The sequence below is a fragment of the Protopterus annectens genome, chromosome 9.part0 (assembly GCF_019279795.1).
Source record: "Protopterus annectens isolate FY-2018-M chromosome 9.part0, PAN1.0, whole genome shotgun sequence".
Classification (NCBI taxonomy): domain Eukaryota; kingdom Metazoa; phylum Chordata; order Ceratodontiformes; family Protopteridae; genus Protopterus; species Protopterus annectens.
In genome coordinates this window covers 658,357,441-658,379,688 of record NC_056743.1, presented here as the reverse complement: position 1 = coordinate 658,379,688, position 22,248 = coordinate 658,357,441, and the positions used below count along the sequence as shown (strand labels likewise).

The following is a 22,248-nucleotide window of genomic DNA, read 5'->3' as shown; positions in this document are numbered from 1 at the left end:
AATAAAATAGAAATAAGGAACCTCAGAAAATTAGGTATATTGATTACTCAAATAAAGGAACCCAAGATGGTGCAGCTATTCAGAAACATATAAAACTGGAATGCTGCCCAGTAATTGGGAATGATCTGATTTATGGTGTAGAGCAGATGGAATGTTAGAAATAGCAGCAACAGATATAACAGCATGTGTTGGGAAATGCTATAAGAACCACTGCCTGCAATGTTGCACATTGTGGCCCACAACAACACTGTAAGAGGTGCATGTAGTCTGATGAAGTCTCAAGCCTATGAGCATTATTTACAGAGAATAAAACACTTACTGTTTCTGTTTTAATTTGTTTATAATAAATGGCAATATGTTAGTATTGCAGGTCCATTATTCCCTCCATGGAGAACTTTACTATGTTTTGGAGACTTTGTTATTTATCTGTTTATTTATTTTTGCATCGGAAGCAGCATTCTACGTTGCTTAAAAAAATCACTTTCCTAATTAGGAAAGTACATTAAAATAAGATTTTAATGTAGAAGTATTTTCCCCCAAAGGGGACTTATCTGCCCAGCAAAGGAACAGTACAAGCAGACCTATGAGATCTTCAAAAGCCCCCAGAGAAGCACTCAATTATCAGGAAAACCCAAACCTGTATTTTTATTATCTCTGCTTGAGCTGACTAAAGGCTTGAGTGCATGGAAGATGCCCTGAAGCTTTGCAAGCTGGCTAGCTGGTAAATCCTTGGCAGGGTATAATCCATATAGCTTAGGCTTCTGTAGCACTGAGCAATATGATGAACATATGTGGCTCTTAATGTGATACTCTAAAACAGTTCACACTGCAGGACAGACTAAATACATGCCATATCAAGAATGGCTACCTCAAAATGCTGGAATTTTAAAATCATCCCATTTTATACCAGTTGGTATGTTTATTCATTGGTTCATAGGTTCATAGGTAGGTACTAGTCTATCTGCCCTAGGGCATTTATAAACCTAGCCAGTGTGTGTCAGCTTTCGCTGCCCCATTGATTAATTAACTGAGCCTCTGTCAAGAAGAGCCAATGAAGTGATCCCAGGGGTGTATTTTCTGTTACCCATCCACTCGTCAAGGTTTCTCTTGAAGAGTGTTAGTGAGGTGCTCTGCCTAATGTAGTTAGGAATTTTGTTCCAAAGCATGGGGAGTCTCTGTGACAGGAATCTATCCCTCCAGCATGTTCTATTTATTGTTGTGGCAAGGCTTAGCTCACTAGAGTGAGTGGCTCACAGTGACTTGGATTTCATTAGGTGCAGCATGTCCAAAAGTTCTGAGTTGGACATAGCTTTGTAAGTCAGGCAGAGATCACCTCTGAGTAAGCAATATGCCACTGAGTACAGCCAGACTTTTTCCAGTTGTGCTGCATAGGACATATGTTTGAGGACTGTAATCCTCTTGGCGGGGTACTTTTGTGGTCTTTCCAGCTGTTGGAAGTGTCTTGTGAGGTACATCCCAAATGGGGCATTGTACTCTATGATGGGTCTCATGAGTGATGAGTAGAGGGGCACTATAATCTCTTTATTTCTAGATGCTAACCCTTTAGTAATTAGATGGGCTACATAGAAGGATTTCCTAACTACTTTGGCAATATGATTGTCAAAGGAGAGATTACTATCTACCTGGGTCCCCAGATCTCTTATAACTCTTCTGTATTAAGGGGGCTGCCACCTATGTGGTAATTCATGGGTGTTTTGTTTTTTCCAAAAGGGATGACTATGCATTTTTTGGCATTTAGCTTGAGACCATGACTTCAACACCAGGTGTCCGTCTCACTAAGGCCCTTTTGGAAAATGTCCGTATCAGCCGGAGAGTCAATTATGGCTCCCAGCTTGCAGTCATCGGTGGATGTGGTTAGCCATAGTCCTCCTGTGTTTGCCTGTACTTCTGAGAAGTATATGCTGAACAGTAGAGGTCCCAGGACTGAGCCTTGTGGGACACCACTTGTGACTGGTTTAGAGTCGGACCTGGAGCCTGCTATTCTTACTGTGTGAGTTCTGTCTGTAAGCCAGTTGGCAACCCATCTTGTGACGTAGGGGTTTATGTTCAGGCTGGTGAGTTTTTCTTTAATTCTCGAGTGGGGAATGGTGTCAAAAGCCTTGGCGAAGTCAAGGTAGGCTGTGTGAATCACCTTCCCCTCATCTATGGCCTTAGTGACTGTCTCGAAAAAGTCAACCAGGTTTAGTAGGCATGATCTGCCCTTAACAAAGCCGAACTGGGTTGGGTCAAGTATTTGGAGGTTCCCAATATCTTTGTTAATGAGTTCCATGATGATGTGCTCCATAGCCTTGCAGACCAGGCTAGTCAGGCTTACGGGGCGATAGTTACCAGGGTCAGTTGTGGCCCCTCCTTTGTGGAGTAGAATAACCGTTGCTGTGTGTCATTCTATGGGCACTTAGCCTGTGGAGAGGCTGAGGTTGAACAGTGTGTTTAGGTGGGGGGTTAGTTCTTTCTGTAGTTTATGCAAGACGCAGCCTGGGACACCACCTGGCCCCATTGACACTGTGCTTTTGGCTTTTGAAAGGGCTGTTTTCACCTGTGCATCTGTGATTTCTGGGACACTACACTTTTCCGGTATTGTTGTGGGCCCTTTTGGGGGTGAGAGGGGGGTGAAGTTTGCACTGGATCTATCTGCCAGGATGTTGGCAATATCAGTAGGTTCCGTATATTTTGTGCTATTTTGCATTAGCTCAGAGCATATCTGCGAGTTGCCACTTAGATTCTTCACATAGCTAAAGAAGGCTTTGTGGTTATCTTTTGAATCCTTGGCTATTTTTCTTTCGAAGTTAGCCTTGGATGATTTTATGAGGGACCTTAGGTTCTTACTGATACTGATCAGGGATGTCTTTCCTTCTTGGGATTTGCTTTTTTCTGAACTAGTTTCTTCCTTCTGTTTTATAGCCTGTTTATGGCAGGGGTCCACCAGACTGGTTTCCTTCTCTTAGGGGAGTGAGTCTTGGTTTTGCTAGGGATGGCATGATCCATGCATCCTTGTAGGTGCTCATAGAGTGCATTTGTAAAGGTTCCTGCATCTTGGACACTGTTATCCTTTAGCGTGGGGGGCTGTGAAACTTACCACCTCTGTCTTAAGTAAGGTGAAGTTTGCTATAGAAAAGTTTTTTACTGTGATTTCCTTGATTGTGGGTGGTGGTGTGGTGTGGACATCCAGAGTGATTAGTTTATGGTCTAATATAACCAGTGATGGGTTGACCTCTGGTGCAAAACACCTGTCGCCCATACTGGTGATGACCAGGTTCAATATGTTTTCACCTCTGGTAGGGGAGTTTACCAGCTGATCCAGGGCATTTGAGTTGATAAATTTCAGGAAGTGCTGGACCTGGGAGTTTGTACTTGAGTAGTTTTCCCAGTTAACAGTAGGGTAATTGAAATCATCCAATATCAGGGTGTTCGGTAGGACCTTCATGTATTCCAACATCTCCAGAAAGGCGGAGTGGTGGTCCTGGGTCATGGAGAGTGATCTGTAGCAGGCCATAATTTGCATTGCAGATTTGCCTGATGTTAGTTGCACATGGATGATCTCAGCGGTATCATGCTGCGCCACTAACCTGGAGGTGTAGGTATCCTTGATGAATATGGATACACCCCCTCCTTTTGTGTTTCGGTCCATGTTCTGTGGTCGAAATGTGTGGTATGAGTTGTAGCCCAGTAGTGCTGGGGTGCTCTGTGGAGCCTTGAACCAGGTTTCAGTTACTGCACAGATGTCGACATTCTCCATACTGAGGAGTGCTTCGAGTGTGTGCATTTTAAGATTTAAGCTCCTGGCGTTGAGTAGCATAACCCTCATTTTTTTATTTATGCTGTTTACGGAGGTGGGTTTGACTTTTGAGCCTTGCCTAAAAAAGGCACTATAGGGGCAGCAAGAGCCTTGGCCAGTATTCAAAAGCCTAGGGGTGACAGGTGCAAGCCATCTCATGTGAAGCAACGAGGCTTGTCGAGCATGTTGTCCCAGGCTGACAGACACTGGATCCCATTTGAGTGACACCAGAAGCTTAGCCTATTGTTGAAATTGATCATTTTTTTCTTTATACTGCGGTATCATTCTTGGTGAGGGCAGGATGCTACTCAGAGTCAGGGTCATACCTGCCTGGGCTACATGATCAGATAGCTCTTCCATGTCTCTTTTCATGTAGTCCAGGGAGGTATATCTCAGGTCTTTCACACCAACATGAACAATGACAGAGTCATATTTGTACTTGTTCTGGAGTGACCTGAGTGCTTGTGTCATGTGGTGGATTCTGGCTCCCGACAGGCAGCTAACAGTAACCTTCTCCTTGTCCAGCCTAGTGAGTAGGACGTCAGTGTGCCTGACTATAGAGTCACCTATTACTAGTGTGTTAGGTATGTTATTTTGCCTTAAGGGCTGTGATTGTGCAGCACACTGATTTTGTGTTTTATGTGTTGTCTGGTTTGTGATGGGAGGTACATGTTTTTTGGGTGTCTGCTTTGGAGGTCTCCGACCCTTTTGCAGGTTTTTATTTAGAGCCTCTGAGTATGATTTCATGTATTTATGTGGATTTTTTGCCAGTGCTGGTTTAGTATGTCTATGTGAGGCTGGAGGTGTGGTGCAAGTGTTAACCTTCTCCTCATGACTGTCTGTTCCAGTCTTGGGTGGAGAGAGCTTAGCCTCCAATTTAGCTATATAATTGCATCTCTCGCATATGTTAATGTTTTGTGGTAGGAGGAGAGGGTTGTCTGTGTACATGAGGCAGTTGTAACATTGCCTCAGGATACCCAGGTTCACCAGCTGGACTGGAGAGTATACCTGAAATTGCCCTTTGGTTATGCCTGAATAGTAGGGTGAGCTGCTTAGTCACTTGGTTGGTGAGGGGTGAATAATGAGCCTTTCCCTGCTGGGCAGTCAGGGTATATCAGTGCTTGCTATTAGGTCTGAGTAAGTGCTGGACTGTAGGATGCTTTTTAAGTGCTTAGGTTGAGAGTTAGACTACTTTCAAGGGAAAAACTAAAGAGAAGACTTGGTGGAGCCGGCAATAATTTAGCCCTAGCTAACCGGTGTTGCCCGGATGTGCAAAACTGTGCAAACACGGTTTTTATAGCAGGGAAATGAAAGAGATAGAAATTAGCCCAAAATGGCCTATAAACTACTAACTTCTGGGCTGGAACCACACCTTCAGGGACAGATGGCTGCTCAAAGCTCCCTCTCTCACAGGTGAACAGAGAAACCTCCTTCTATCCAGGTAAGGTATGGGCAACTCAGAAACTTGTAACACAGCCCTGAATTCAGCACTAGCCTGAAAACTGGACTATACTAGCTTGGAAAGGTGAGAAACAAGGAAAACTTTTTTTTTTGAAAAGATAAGGCAAAAACAGAAATACACTTAAAACAGCTTTAAACAACTACAAACAGTAAAAAATGCACTTAAAAACAGCTTTAGATGACTACAAGCAATCAGAAAAGGCTTTTAAACATATTACCCAATTAACCAGTAAAAAAATCTCAAAACTGAGACTTTTGTAGTTTAAAGATGCCATAATGTGTTATTAATGATTGCCAAGTTTTGTCAAAATAAAAGTCTCTGGATCATCTTGGCATAGCTTCATATTTTAGAACATCTATCATTTTACGTTAATAGGAGAAATCCTTCATCCTGTTTAATTTCCAGTACCTTAAATATTGTAGCAACATAAATTCAGTCCCTTACTTTTAGTGATATAGGGTTATTGTTTTATTAAAAGATTGTGTTTCTGAGTTCCTGCTTGTCAGTTTTTATCTCACCCATAATCATGGCTCATGCAGGGGTCAATATATTACATGATGAATATCTCAAAAGCCATACAAGGTATTAGCACATAGAACAGATATATGAAAAATGAAATGATGTTCCTCAGGCCATTAAGTCATACATGTATATTAGATAAGTGACAGAGCTCTACAGGACACTGAGAAACTTGTATTTGTCTGACATATTTTTACAGAGACTGTGATAAGACACATTGCCAGCCCCAAAAGAATAAACTAATTAGAATTTCTCTACAGAAAAAACGTATGCTCCCACTTAAAAGTACAGTAAAATCTTGTGACAAACACAAACTCCAAAAATTAGATTTTATAGGTCATTATATAAGCTTATCTTACACTTTAAGACCTTTAGAATTCATCCATTCCAATTTTTTTATGATGCATTTCATTAAACTACCCAGAGTGAGTGCTGCACTAGAAGTCTGTGAAATGGAGGTTCTTGTAACATGTACTACATTTGCAATAAATACCCTTAAAAAACTGCAGGCAGTGCCATTCATGGATTCCTGATAGCGTTATGATATTGTAATACTTACCTTTGTGAATGTTTCTAGGTAAGTAAACACACACAAAAATCCAGAATCAAAGTATAGAACAAATTTGCATTATTTCTTTACATTTTAACTGGGTAAATGAACTGCACCATAGTGGACTTTTTTCTTCCATGCCTCAGGCCACAGGGTCAAGCAGTGCAAGTACACACATTTTACAGTACTGGGAGGTGAAAAGAAACTGTAGTAGCCTAAAACAGTTGAGATGCAATGTTTTATTTTCAGTTATGGGATAGTAGTTAACTAAATCCATGTGAGCTTGATTTTACCATCACTAATTATTTATTATACAAATAATAAGTTTTAAACAGAACTTGCTACCTATGAGTTTGGTGAGTATTACAAGATTTCACTTTAACCAGAAATGAGGATATGTAAGTTGTAAACAAGACTTTTACTGTGGCTTTTGTAAAACATTATCATTGATGTTTGTATGAAAATAAATGTTTTTCACATTACCTGGGATGCATCTCATATTTGTGTAGCTAATTAACACTGTCTACATGATACGTATTAATGTGGTTTAGTGCTGCTGTGTGTTAGTCGCATCAAGTGTTGTGCATGAAAGTTTACCCACAAGTTTTGTATCTGCTATGAAAGTTTTGTCTTCCTTTGGTTTTAATGAATTGATATTGAGGCTACTGATATCCTATGGCCTAGAAATTGACTTTTGAAACACATCCGGTGGTTAATATAGTTGTTTCTTGATTAGCTACAGGATTTTATTTAGTTTGTCATTTACTCTGCAACTGTACTTCTCTCAGAAATCATTTTAAGCTAAAACCCAAGTTAAAAAATACTTATTCTGTCTAGTCAAATTCCTTTTGAGGGTTATGTAGTACAGACGGAATTTTATCACGTTATTTTCCTGCTTAATATGACTGAGAATAGTATTGTAAATATTATACAAATAATATGAAATGTATATAACATAACCAGAATTATAGGAGAAAATACATTGGTGAAATGTCAGAAGCTTTAACAACAAAATAAATCAATAAAATGAATGATTTCAAATATTTCTTCTGAATAGAAGATGCTAACATAGGGACCATTAATGAAGCACACTGTTTAGTGATCCACAACACTTATTTCAAATTTCGAGGTATACCTCATTTCACTATTGAAGACCAGAAGTGATAGGTGTCAGGGATTTGTACTATCCAGTAAAAACTACCTTGTGCTCTGCCATCTTCCTAATCTTCATTTACTGAAATGAAGAGTCCCAGAATACTTTTACAGTTTTTGCACTGAAAGATTGCAGTACAATTGAGTACTGTTTTTAACCCCAGTAAGTATACAATTGTATAACTACAGAACTAGTATTTATAAAGTAAGAATTGAGTGGGGGTTGCCCCAATGGTTGAGGCAAGAAGACTTGCCTCTGTAAAAAAAATATGTTTTGAAGCTTCATCTTCAGGTTCATCCATTTTGTTTTCTATGAGTTAAATTGATACTGCAGTGGTGGTGCTGCGGTAGCGTTGTCGTCTCACAGTTAGACATTGCCCGTTCGATTCTCAGTTAGAGCGTCTTCTGTGTGGCGACACGCGTGAATGGGCATTCCTTCATTGAAGGTTGTGCACTAGGTCCAGTAAACCAGCACGTAAAAATCTACTGCCAATCATTAGCGGACCGGAGTTCCACTGTGGCAACCCCTAACCAGGAAAAGCCGAAAGACACAACATAATCAGTGAGTTATGCATTGATATATCACAGGAGATCCAGGTAGCAGTGTATTAACATTTGTAAAAAAGCATCTAAAAGACAGAAGCAAAGAGAAAAGCTGAAGACTAGATTTGTTTGCAAAATAATTAATACCCATGGCATTTCATATATTATTAAATGAATCAATTATGCTCTATCTATAAATCAATGCAAATACAGTCTTTATGTAAGATTTTAACTAACTGGACATTTACTAGGAAAGGTGAAAAATGTCAGATGAATATGCTAAAGTATTAAATGTCTGTGTTAATAAAAATGGAAAAAGATATAATATCAAATTAGGGAGGGCAATATCTCAGATATTATATAGATAAAACTATCTCTTTCTTCTCTGCCTATGGTCGTATCCTCTTTAATTAATATAGATTGTGATACTATTAAGTTTAACCTAATAGTAAAATCCAACTCACTCATGTATTAATAGTCCTTTTTATATAGTTGGAAATCATAATGCAATACATGTCAGTCTTGTGAAATGAGGTTGGGTTGCTCTTCCCACTGAAACAAGTCTGCTCAGGATACTTTTAGCCAGTCCTAGAATGTAGGCTGATTTCTGCATGCATGACCACATTACATTAAGACATGTATACTAGTAAATTCAACTAAAATTCGTCATGAAATCTTAAAATTAGTAAAAATTAGATTCAAAAGAAGAGATACTACTTAGTTTTCAAAAGTTACCCTACTCATAAACATCAGTCTGACATACATAAACTATTTACCTTTATTACCAAATCTTCTAACTCTAATTATGAACCCATTTTGATTTTAAAGGCTGACATTAATAATAAGACACCCTTTAAGTATGTATGAAAACTGAAAAGTAAAATGTATGACTGTAGCGTATTATGACATAGGAAATTAACTTACAGCAATGTTCCATACAAATTTCATAATCAGCAAAGGCATATTTCAGAGTGCCATAGATACAATTGGAAATATACTTTATATAACTACAGATGGGATCACTACAGAATATCAAAATTCCACAATCCTGAGACTCAAAATCCCGAAGACCAGAATCTTGAGATTGCGGAATCTCAAAAGTAGTGAATGGGGATTGCCGTACAGTGTGGAATGGGAACTTTGCCATTCATTCCACTGTAGTGCGATCTCGGAGTTGGTCTATTTAAGTTGAATGGGGTGTGGGGGGTGCAGGGGGGCTTGCCCCTCTGCATACAGTTAGAATAGTTTGTTGGATGTTTTACTTTTTTTTTTTTTATGTTTGAGATTCCGCAATCTCGAATTTCTGGTTCCTCGGGATTTTGAGTCTCGGGATTGTTGAATTTTGATATTCTGTAGTGATCTCCTACAGACATGTTAACTGCTGCTGCAAGTAAAATAAAAAAAAGTCAACTTCTGTGTAACCAGATATCATATAGAATGTAGAAAAACCTAACTAATCCCCTATCAGTCATGCTAGAGAGAATGTTAGCAAGTGAACATATACCTGACATATGGTAACATAATGTAGTTTTAGCAATTCAAGGAGATGGGGAGAGGGGATTCACATCAGGCCCTAATATCTTTGAACCCAAGAGCCTGACAAGTATTCTATGCAAAATATGAGCAGTCATACTACAGTTTTTTTTTTTTTCGGAATGACATGTTGGAACTAATTTCTGTTAGCAATAGAACAGTCTGGATTTAATAATGGGAGATCTTGTCTTTTGACTCTTACAGTTTTCTTTGAATATAGCAATTTCTAACATTTTAAAAGTCTACACAAACCAGCATTTAACACTGTCCAGTTAAAGTAAAAAAAATTGGACAGACTCTGCTAGCAACACAGCAGTGCTTTCCTATGCAAAGCTTTATTCTGACGTGTGAGAGGGCAGATGTAGGTGTGATATTTTGCATTTGTAACACAGACTATTTTGAAAAAAATTCCAAAAAGAATAATTTGGGACTGTAGTACTTTTCCCACTGGAACTGTGGATTCTCCCTTGCATTTTACAATGATGAGAGGATCAATCATGCTCAGGTGCTTGACAGCACATTTTGTAATGACTGGTCATTTGAATATTTTCCCCCAGTAGCACACTGGAGATATACATGAGGAAGGAGTCCATGCAGTGTGGTCATGATTACAGCCATTAGTCCATGTGCTCATCCGCAGCTTATCAATACCCAAAGCACTGATGATTAGGGGACAGGACCATACTTTCAACAGTCCAGACTTTTGCAGAACATTCAGATTTCGGACTCATACTTTTGATCTGTACCTTATAAAATGTGTGGTTTTTTTGGCAAATAAGTGAGGATTTAAATCACTAAATGACATACAGTTGATTTTCAGACATCATATCCTTCAGAAAATGCTTGCAAACACAAATATTGTTATTCTAGCAACTTTCTAAGTTTATAAGAGCAATATTTAAAATCTATCCTTATTTTGGGCCTTTGTTGCCTTTTATTTTTGGCTTTATCCAGATTTCTTACACTAACAGGTTGAGAGCTATGGGCAGAGCTTTTTGTCGAATGGTCTCTGTGGTTATCCACATCTATTGTGTTATAACTGCAGTATATTCTTTGTCACTGCAGCAGGGAAACACATAGGGATTCTGCAAATAAAGCTTTTCTGCTGTAGGTAATGAAAAATGTCTGCATGACTAAAGGCTGACACACACATTAGACATTTACACATTAGGCAATCAAAACTGTAACAATAGACATGGACTTTCAAAATGAAGTAAGAATCAAAATTTGCTGCAACATTAAAGACGTGTTTTGGGGGGTACAAAGAACCTTTATACCTCCTCACCAAGGGGTGTTGTACCCCTCACATGCCTTCAACATATACCAACCATGGGATCACTATAACCCAGAGTAAGAAGAATGCACTAAGGTATTACAGGCTTGGAAGTAGCATTTAGTATTCTCAAACATTTGGATTTCTGAGTTTCAGATATATGTGCATCAAATTTCTGCCTTGTGCTGAGTGAAAACACCAGAAATGAAAAAAAGTGGCAAAACTTAATTTACCAAGATGTACAACCAATTTCCCCACCTATTCCATATGAATGAAGTGAAAATGAAACAGAATCATTATTGTAGAGCCATAAAATGTATACCTCTGGGCTCAGAAGTGTATACATATATATATATATATATATATATATATATATATGTAGGTAGCAGTATTCATATTTTTGCATGAACTGCACAAATACTGTGTTCAATAAAAGCAAACAAGAAATAAAAAAATTATGTTCACAAAAGTGGTTTTGGGGGAAAGCCCACCTGCACCCTCTCAGACTCCTGTACCACATAAGCTCTGAAAATGCAGACTCCATTCCCAGACTGCACAGCCTCACATGTAAGAGCATACTCCTTTACCCCATGTAAGGACATACCCCTTTATCCCCTGTAAGAACATATTCCTTTACCCTCTGTAATGACATACTCCTTTATCCCCCATAAAGACATGCTCCTTTACCTCTGTCAGAACATACTCCTTCACCCCCTGTAAGGACATACGCCTTCATCCCCTGCAAGAACATACTCCTTCACCCCCTGTAAGAACATATTCTTTACCCCCTGTAAGAGCATACTCCTTTCCCCCTGTCAGAACATACTCCTTCATCCCCTATAAGAACATACTCCTTCACCCCCTATAAGAACATACTCCTTCACCCCCTATAAGAACATACTCCTTCACCCCTTGTAAGAACATACTCTTTTACCCCCTATAAGAACATACTCCTTCACCCCCTATTAGAACATACTCCTTCACCCCCTGTAAGAACATACTCCTTCACCCCCTATAAGGACATACTCCTTCACCCCCTATAAGAACATACTCCTTCACCCCCTATTAGAACATACTCCTTCACCCCCTGTAAGAACATACTCCTTCACCCCCAGTAAGAACATACTCCCTTATCTCCAGTAGGGACGTACTCCTTCACTCCCTGTCAGAACATACACCTTGACCCACTGTCAGAACATACTCCTTCACCCCCTATAAGGACATACTCATTCACCCCCTATAAGAACATACTCCTTCACCCCCTGTAAGAACATACTCTTTTACCCCCAGTAAGAACATACTCCTTCACCCCCAGTAAGAACATACTCCCTTACCTCCAGTAGGGACATACTCCTTCACTCCCTGTCAGCACATACACCTTGACCCACTGTCAGAACATACTCCTTCACCCCCTGTAAGAACATATGCCTTTACCCTCTGTAAGGACATACTCCTTTACCCCCTGTCAGAATACCCCTATAAGAACATACAGCTTCACCCACTGTAATAACATATTATTTTACCCCCCTGTAAGAACGTACTCCTTTATCCCCCCTGCAAGAACATACTCCTTTTGTAAGAACATGCTCTGTTACCCCCTGCAAGAACATACTCGTTTACCCCCTGCAAGTACATACTTCTTTACTCCCTGTAAGGACATACTCCTTCACATCCTGTAAGGACATACTCCTTTACTACACTAAGAACATACTCCTTTATCTCCCTGGTGTTCCACATTTTTGCAGGAAGTACTCCAGCAAGCTTCCCTGTCAAATGTCAATGCATATTGAAGCTACAATGTTTTGCTATGAGAAGCCTTGTTCTGAAATATCTGACCAGTAAGAAAAAATTCCAAAGAGAAACATTTGGGACTGTAGTACTTTTTCCACTGGAGCAGTGACTTCTGCTTTGCATTTTGCAATGATTAGAGAAAAAAATCAGGTAAAACAGACATTGTTAGTAAAGCAGTGTTGCCATCTGGTAAGAAGTGCCAGTCTGAGGTACTAGAGCTGTGGTATTGTGCTTTGCATGGTGCATTGATGACTTGCATTTCATCAGACAGGATGTCTGAGGTACTAGAGCTGTGGTATTGTGCTTTGCATGGTGCATTGATGACTTGCATTTCATCAGACAGGATGTCTGAGGTACTAGAGCTGTGGTATTGTGCTTTGCATGGTGCATTGATGGCTTGCATTTTATCAGACAGGATGTCTGAGGTACTAGAGCTGTGGTATTGTGCTTTGCATGGTGCATTGATGACTTGCATTTCATCAGACAGGATGTCTGAGGTACTAGAGCTGTGGTATTGTGCTTTGCATGGTGCATTGATGGCTTGCATTTCATCAGACAGGATGTCTGAGGTACTAGAGCTGTGGTATTGTGCTTTGCATGGTGCATTGATGACTTGCATTTCATCAGACAGGATGTCTGAGGTACTAGAGCTGTGGTATTGTGCTTTGCATGGTGCATTGATGGCTTGCATTTTATCAGACAGGATGTCTGAGGTACTAGAGCTGTGGTATTGTGCTTTGCATGGTGCATTGATGACTTGCATTTCATCAGACAGGATGTCTGAGGTACTAGAGCTGTGGTATTGTGCTTTGCATGGTGCACTGATGGCTTGCATTTCATCAGACAGGATGTCTGAGGTACTAGAGCTGTGGTATTGTGCTTTGCATGGTGCATTGATGACTTGCATTTCATCAGACAGGATGTCTGAGGTACTAGAGCTGTGGTATTGTGCTTTGCATGGTGCATTGATGGCTTGCATTTTATCAGACAGGATGTCTGAGGTACTAGAGCTGTGGTATTGTGCTTTGCATGGTGCATTGATGACTTGCATTTTATCAGACAGGATGCATACACTATATTCTGCAGCAATAAGCAATACTTTGAAATACCTAAGCTGTACTTCCCTAAATGATGTTGCAACCTGGTGGGCATGGGATCCCACCTAGAGTTGTAAACTGGAGAGAATGGGTTTCCCAACTACAGTTGTGACTTGATGCAAGATGGCATCCCATCTGGAACTGGGAACCGGTAGAGGGTGGGATTCCAAAATGGAACTGTGACCTGGTGAGGGATGGGATCTCACCTGGAGTTATGTCCTGGTGTGGATGGGATTCCCAGCTGTAGCTGTGACATTTTGCTTTTCACTTTATAACAACAGAGAAATGAGATGTATTGGGGTTAAAAAGGGGACCACATTGTAAGTGCTAATGTAATGGATATGTGACAAAATGCAAGATACAGCACTTTAAAGTGTGCCCAGAAAACAACATGTAGCACTGCACTGTTACATTTTAAAAAATAAAGATGGGATACATATTGCATATTGCATAGTGCCGTGCTGTTGTTAACAAGCCCTATGTTGACATGCCTGATGCGGAGGTTGTTACTGAACCTGTGACATTAGTCTTTGCATTTTATAGTTACGGTAAGCAATATACAGTTTTAAAATAATTCTAGAAGGCAAAAAATATTCCTCTCAGACTAAGAAAAATATTCATAACCCACATATATTCACAAATGCGCCCCTGTATCATCTTACTCGTGTGTCTTAACCCTAACCTGAATGCTTACCTAATCCTACACATTACATTAATAAAAAGTCTTCCCCCTAATGTGCCACTACAAAAGACAAAGGACACAGAAAAGACACAACACAAAACATGCACAGCACTGAATCTATCCCCTTAACTAACCCTAACCTGCAAACACCTGCATATTCAGACAGATTGCTGGCACTGTCTTGCACATCTTCAGAACCATCACTTTCTCATTTAAACATTAATTTTCCTACAGACTCTTGCTTACCTACACTATATAAAGCTAAATCCAACCATATGTGATTCACACAAATGAGTATTCTCTCAATTGTGCATTCTCTCTTTTTTACACCCACACAAACATTTCAACCAAATGTGTAGTGTACTCTTTGACGTATTCCAAAAAGCTGAAATTAAAACTGCAGAACCAAAAAACGAATGGAGATGCCTTGCAACACCACTAGGACAAGTTCCAATATTTTTTCTAAAAAAATTTTTAAATATTTTTAAATGTGTTTACTTATTGATATTACCCAATAATTATTGTAACAAGTATTTAAGGGCTGGGTTGTGTAAAGTGTTTGTTCTGAAGAAGTCCCATAATAGAGGGATGAAAGTGCTTAACTTAGTGTTGTGTTAATAAAGTTTCTCACTGATTTTACTGGAACTTGTCCCAGGGGTGTTGCCAAGCATCTCCATTTGTTTTTTTGGTTCTACTTTTTGATATATATTTGTATATCTATCTATCTATATGTATATATATATATATATATATATATATATATATATATATATATACGTGTGTGTGTGTGTGTGTATGCATCAGAACACTGTCTAAATAGTTTGTGGTCAGCATCTGTTTAGTCGACCACATTTCCTCGGTTAAACAGATGGTTGACTGCATGATTCTTATAGTTTTTGAAATTTTTTCTGATTTCAGAGTTAGTGTATATTTTTTATATTTATATATTTTATATTTTTTAGTTTTTGTTATGAAAGTTTGCATGCACATAGAATGTTTCTCAACACATGCATAGTACCATGTCAGCATTTTTGTTGATGATATGAGGTTGACATTTTGAACGTTGATGTTTCTGTGATTCAATTATTTCAAGTAATCCCATATACACATTATATTTGGTCCCCACTGTCAGCAGCCATCTTCATGATCTATTAGTCTATTCTTTCCTCACAGAGTGAAATCTGTAACCTCTCTCATTTATTCCATGTTAGGTGAGAGCAAATTTGTGTGTATATCTAGAACTAGATCTACAGCTAGAGCTTTGTACATTTAAGGGGTGTGATGGCTTCCCTACACATCAGGTGGCACAGAAACCTTGCCCTCATACAAAAAGAAAAGTTTTTATGTTTTACAACCTTGGGAGGGTTATGACTTTCCCGTATTCTGTTAAATGAGATGCAATGCTTCATAGATGATCTATCATTTAGGCAGCTGTATGGGATTTTTTCTGCATTTGTCCCTAGCCCCATAATCTGCAGGCTGACATGTGCACCACTGTCACTGTTGGGCCCCCTTACACACTCTCCTATTATGTGCATAGTCCCAAACATGTCTATAAGGGTTCTATGAGTAGCCTGGAAGACAAAAGCCCGCATCCTGCAAAATCTTTAACCTTTGTAAAGTGTAAGCATCCACTTGCATGTGAGCAACTCAACTAATCAGAAAATCCCTCCCCCCAGGCTGAGTGACTAGTGCCCAAGCCTAGATTTGAACATGAGTCATCTGGGTTGCTTTCAGGACTTTATTACTATGCACTACAGAGCTACTAAGCACAGTAATGAAAATATTTTCATACTTTGAAATATTTCAGAACATCAGTAGGGCTAGTGGAGTAGTGCTGGGTCTTATAAAAATGTTTGCGTTAACTGTATTTTATACTTTTTTTAGATTAAATGTGGGGAGAGGGCTTCAACCACCCATCCTCTATTAATGGAGTTAGTACAATAAGATTAGTGTTAAAACCCCTACTTTTACTACTAATTCTGTAATTTCCTTTTTCAGAAATTACTTTTGTTCAGCTTTTGGATACTTAATGCTGTTTCATGTAAAAATCTGTTCGATTAAATCTATTACTTTGTGAATTTCTGTGTCTCTTCATGCTGCAGTAATTAAGAATTACACTAGACATTATTCAACTTAAATCAATCTTGCCTATAAAACTAGGCACGTTACATGTTAAACAAGTAATAACAAAAAGAGGCATACATTATACTTAAAATAATATATATTTATATGAAATATACTTCCATTATCAAAAAATAAAAACCTTAGTAGGACTTGGATTTAATGAAGTTTGAGGCCCAAATGGTCTATGCTAAAGGCCTGGGGAAAGCGATGCATCTTAAAGCACCTCATGAAGTCACCCACAGGGATGTACTAGAAAGCTGCCAAGGCAGTGAATCCTACAGATCCAGGAGCAGAGGCAGACAATCCTCATTTTAGTTTACAGCCAAAGCGTTTCTTCTCATTGCTCTCATGATGTTACTTTGCTTTCTAGTTCCCTCCATTGCAATTCCTTTCATCACAAATCCATAACTGTATATAGACTATGGTTAATCAGATCTTGATATCAGTATATTCTGTTAGAATTATAGAATTGGATTGTTGCTGGTCACCAGTTGCAATGATAAGACTATTCAATTGCCTTTCTAGCTATTGTGCAGTAGGTCACTCAAGTACTCTCAATCAAAGGTGAGAATATTTTATTACAAAATAAGAAAAATCATCCACTGATACAGTTAGTTAGTTAGTTAGTTAGTTAGTTAGTTAGTTAGTTAGTTAGTTAGTAAATCATCTGCTGTCAGTGTATGTAGTTAGTTAGCTAGTCAGTCAATCAGTTAGGTGAGTAGGTAGTGTGTTTTAACAGGACACATTAATTAATTCTTTGTAGTCCCATTCGCTGCCATTACCTCTGCCACAAGGTCAAGGTAAATTGTTTAGAACAGACACTCAACTGGCATGTTTTTGTGAAGCAGAAGGAAATCAGAGTACTTGCACAAAATCCGCACAGACAGTGAGAGAACATAAATTACACAGAACCTCAAATCCTGAAGCTATAATCAGGAAATTATAACCAATTCCCTGTACACCTGAAATCATACCTCTCAACTGTCCAGCTTTATTTATGCAGGATGTCCAGATTCTTGCCTCATATTTTTGATCTTTTCCCCATAAAAGTTTGTCTCCCTTTCAAATCACTATCAAATCATTGAGGATTGAAGTCAGAAAATAATGATAGAAATTTTAGTTTCAAACTTCATATCCTTTAGAAAATCCATGCTAATGTAAAACCTGTTATTCTATCAACTTTCTAACTTTGTAAGAGCAATATATACAAATTGTCCCTACTTTTGAGCATTTGTCCTCCCATTATTCATGGCTTTGTCCAGATTTCTTGGTTTGAGAGGTTGAGAGGTATGCCTGAAATATTTGCTTTGATTAACTGGGGCTACTTACCATTAGCCATCAGTTGTTTCAGATGTAAAGTTTTGGCTTAATTAAGAATTAAAGAGTGTTCAATGAGCCTATGAATATCGTTCCATGGTGTACACACACAGTTAGGGTGTGGCCAGTAGGTGAAAACAGGAACATTAGTATGTGAACGCCAGAATCTTCTTTATGAAAAAAAATCCATTGTTGGTGCAAAATAAATTCCCAGTTCATGGCTAGCTGTAGTACACTCAAATGAAATCAACTTGCCTTATTATAGTTTTATAATATCACCTTATCTGCAACAAAAATAAATTAGCTTGCATAATAATGCATTCAAATTTGCAACTTATTTCATATCACAGTACAACCAAGGATTAACATAGAAATAACTAAATCAAATCAACTTGGAGGGGAACTAAAGGGAACAGATTATGAGGATTTTAAAAATATTGAGTTTGTAAATATGATTCTGACAGTTATAAGGTCATAATGTTTAAATTAAAATAGCATAAATTGACATTGCCAAATTGGTGCATAATCAATGTATTTCAAAACACCTTGCTCTAGTGGATTCCAGGGAAGCATTTTGATCACATCTCTCATGGGACAGACCAAGAGGGTAGCCTTAGCATGTGCCAGATTACCTCAAATGATTCCTCTCAACCCAGAGGAACTGTGACTCCACTCCAGCATTTTGCCAGTTAATGTCATGAACCTTTCAAAGGAGCTTAATTTCTGCTACTAATATCTTTGGTATTATCCTTTGGCATAGCACTCAAAGATTTTAACCCTAGTTACATCAACTGACTGGCAAACTAAAATCTTTATGCTATAGTTTAGCTCTTGCTTAATTACTCCAGTCTGACACAATAACTGCTATACACTCAGTACTCTCCCCTCACTCATGAACAAGTTTTCAAGATAATTAAACTTTGCCACTTGAACTACCTGATTTCTTCTCATCTGTGGAGAACATTTTAATCCTTTCCAGGACAGAACCATGTCTTCTAAATTAATGTCAGTGAGTTTCGCCTCTTCTGTGTTATACTCGGCACTGAACACAACATGGCAAAGACCACAGTTACCTGTGGTCATAAGGATAACCTCATCACCAAATAAGAAGCACGCAAAAATTACATCCACAAATGAAGTGCTCTAAAAATCTTGGCTTCACCTGCTTCCCCTCTTAGAATCGTGTCTTTATCACAGTGGATAAGTTTCAGACACTGCTTTCTTGTTACCTGTACTGTTGGATGTTTTTTAATCCATTAGATTTACTTAAGGCAAACTGCTCTAAGAGGATTGAGAAGATTAAAAATGATAAAAAAAAATGAAATGTTGTGATTATTCATTCAAAGAGTATGAAAAGCTTGCCTAAAACAGGGATATTGGACCCACACCTTGACTGATAAAATTCAGTGACAACATTTTGTGAGTGGGCAGATAGACAGCGAGTACAACGCTTCCATGTGTGCATGTCTGTCACTCTGGTAAAGGCAAGCACTGTCTGTGTATCACTTACATTTTTACAACCAGGGCTAATAGACTCAGCGTTATTGGCCAGGCCATGTCCCAGAATGCCATATGTATTATAAACAAACTGTGTTGAAAATAGTTAATTCTTTATCAAAACACATAGATGTTCACAGATTGGTACTGTTACAGAAGCAGCTCACGATAGTTTTGTGCCATGGCATATAATCACCACCATGAAACAATGCAATGAAGTTGCTGGTATCATTCATATCTAAGTTCAACTACAGGATATTATGCTTTAAAACTGGCCTAAGTATAGGTGTACTATGGTCAATCTGTGGGACACACTGGAAGTACATCTTTTTATTCTTTCATTCCTCACTGAATTTGTCTTGTTATTTCCATTCCCCTTCTGGGTTATAAACATTCAAAGCACCAGAATAGCTGCATACCTTGTCATTTTGTTGTTGTCCCTCAGTAAACTAGCAACGGATTTTCTGACATCAAAATGATGGCAAAGGAGTGTTATTCTCTTTTAGTGAAGTTATATCTAACTTTCAGGTGTAAACATGTTTTTCCTCTTGCAAGCATACTATACTAGTAATAAAGGATAACGCTGATTTATTTCTGTACTTTAACAGATAAAACAATTACCAGGTGCTTGTTTGTAGCTATAAATCTGAAAGTGTACTTTAAGGTTAACATTTCTCATTGTTCCTTTGTTGTATAACAACATCACAAAAAATGGTTAAGCACAGATACTTGTGTGTGACAAGCAATAAAGCAGTCTGCATTTGGGGGCATAACCTGTTTGGTTAAATTGGAAGATCAGATTGATGAGGTTTAGATAATCGAGTTTGACTGTATTTAATTCATTGCATGACAAATCAGTACAGTATGAATGACTAAATACCACACTCACTGCCTGTTACTCATAAACAGGAACTATAACAGAAAGTAAAACTGATGTTTTCAAAGCCAAACTGGTGAGACGAGTTCTGCTGTTTGTGAAATATGTCTTGGTAAACACCAGCAAGGCTTAAGGCTTTTGTAGGTGTGCAGCATTACATGCCTGCATGATTTTCCATCAGTGTGCTTATTCCTGATGTAAAATTAGCAGGTCTGTTGTATACTGTGTCTGTTATGTTGCACATTTTCGTATGGGAGTTGTGAGCCAATTTCTGCACAAACTGCATTTTGTTTAATAGTGTCCCTTTTAAATAAGAGATACTAAGGAGATTTTAATGTCTTTAAAACTAGAACTGAGACACTAATCACCAGATCCTTAAGATGATGAAGATCGATGACTGGGAGACACTGTCTACAGCCTAACAGGAAGAAAGGTCATTAATGTAAAATTGTATAAAATAAGATGCCAACAGGGCTCCTCCTCCTATGTCCCTGAGGCTCATTTCTATGACACCACTTGCTGATGGTCATGTTAGAGTGATTTAAGTGATTGCTTGAGACCACTGCATGCTATTTTGGGGAGTTTCTCCCTTATCCAGTGCTGGTTGATCTTGTAGTTGCTATATATAACTTTAGGAGTTCATGTTCATGGGAACTTGACGTCTGCAAAAAAGAAAAAAAAAACTTGTTTTGAGTTGTCCTGCTGTATTCAATGAAACAAGCAGCTTTTTGGTGTTTGCCCTTGAGAACGTCCCACAAATGCTTTTGGGTTTTGTCCCTACAAAGTAGAATCTGTGGTTCAAGCAGTACAGATGGCATAAAGTCAGTATGGCATAGCTGGGAGTATTGGTATAGCTGGGAGTATAGGCATAGCTGGGAGTATTGGCATAAAGTCAATATGGCATAGCTGGGAGTATTGGCATACAGTCAATATGGCATAGCTGAGAGTATTGTTATAGCTGGGAGTACTGGCATAGCTGGGAGTATTGGCATAGTTGGGAGTATAGACATAGCTGGGAGTATTGGCATAAAGTAAATATGGCATAGCTGAGAGAATTGGCAAAGCTGAGATTGGTGGCATAGTTGGGAGTATTGGCATAAAGTAAGTGTGGCATAGCTGGGAGTATTGGCGTAGTTGGGAGAATAGGCATAGCTGGGAGTATTGGCATAAAGTCAATATGGCATAGCTGAGAGTATTGTTATAGCTGGGACTACTGGCATAGCTGGGAGTATTGGCATAGTTCGGAGTATAGGCATAGTTGGGAGTATTGGCATAAAGTAAGTAGGGCATAGATGAAAGAATTGGCAAAGCTGAGATTATTGGCATATCTGAGAGTATTGTCAGATAAATACACATTAAAACCAAGGAGGCTAAATTTACAGCATGCTTACCAAACAGCAGGAGATATCAATATGAGTAGAAACAATGACACACAAGTAACCGTACAGTACTGGAAAAAATAAATAACCACACAGTTAGCAGATTTTTCAGCTGTCCCTATTTTGGAAGAACGTGCCTATTTTAGGCTTTATTTACCCCTGTAAATGATTACCTATTTTTGGAGGCATGCCTGGATTTTCAGGCTTGATTTACTGCTTCACACAATTTTCTGAATCCTCATCACAGTTTTTTTAAGCTGCCTAGTACTCATAAAACCATACTGTATGACCAAAATAGTAGTGGCTCCAATAACTGAAAGAAAGAGGACACACATACGACATCTCCTTTTTTCAGAAGCAAAAATAAATGGTCTTGTGTGGTAGAGTTTTGCAGAGCAGTTCATTAAAGTCAACAGATTAAACACTGCCTCTTGATAATGTGCTATCACTACACTGCAGCTACCAATATGATTCTATCATAGTCCATGTGGATGTAAAGGACCTATGGCATACCTCACTGGACTATACAAAAAGAGACATTATTGATCTCTCTGAATATCTGTCACAGAAAGTTACATGCCTTGCACTGAGCACATTCTACCTTCAAGGATGATGCCACAGTATGAACAGAAAATGATTGATTTTGATAATTG

At 38.6% G+C, this 22,248-nt stretch overlaps 1 protein-coding gene across 1 annotated transcript; it reads right to left on the bottom strand.

The window, feature by feature from the left end:
- Positions 1-12,752: 12,752 nt before the first annotated feature.
- On the bottom strand, positions 12,753-13,670 carry LOC122810560 (suppressor protein SRP40-like). The gene has a single exon (XM_044082140.1). The coding sequence runs from the start codon at positions 13,668-13,670 to the stop codon at positions 12,753-12,755; it is 918 nt and encodes a 305-aa protein (XP_043938075.1).
- Between the last annotated feature and the right edge of the window lie 8,578 nt (positions 13,671-22,248).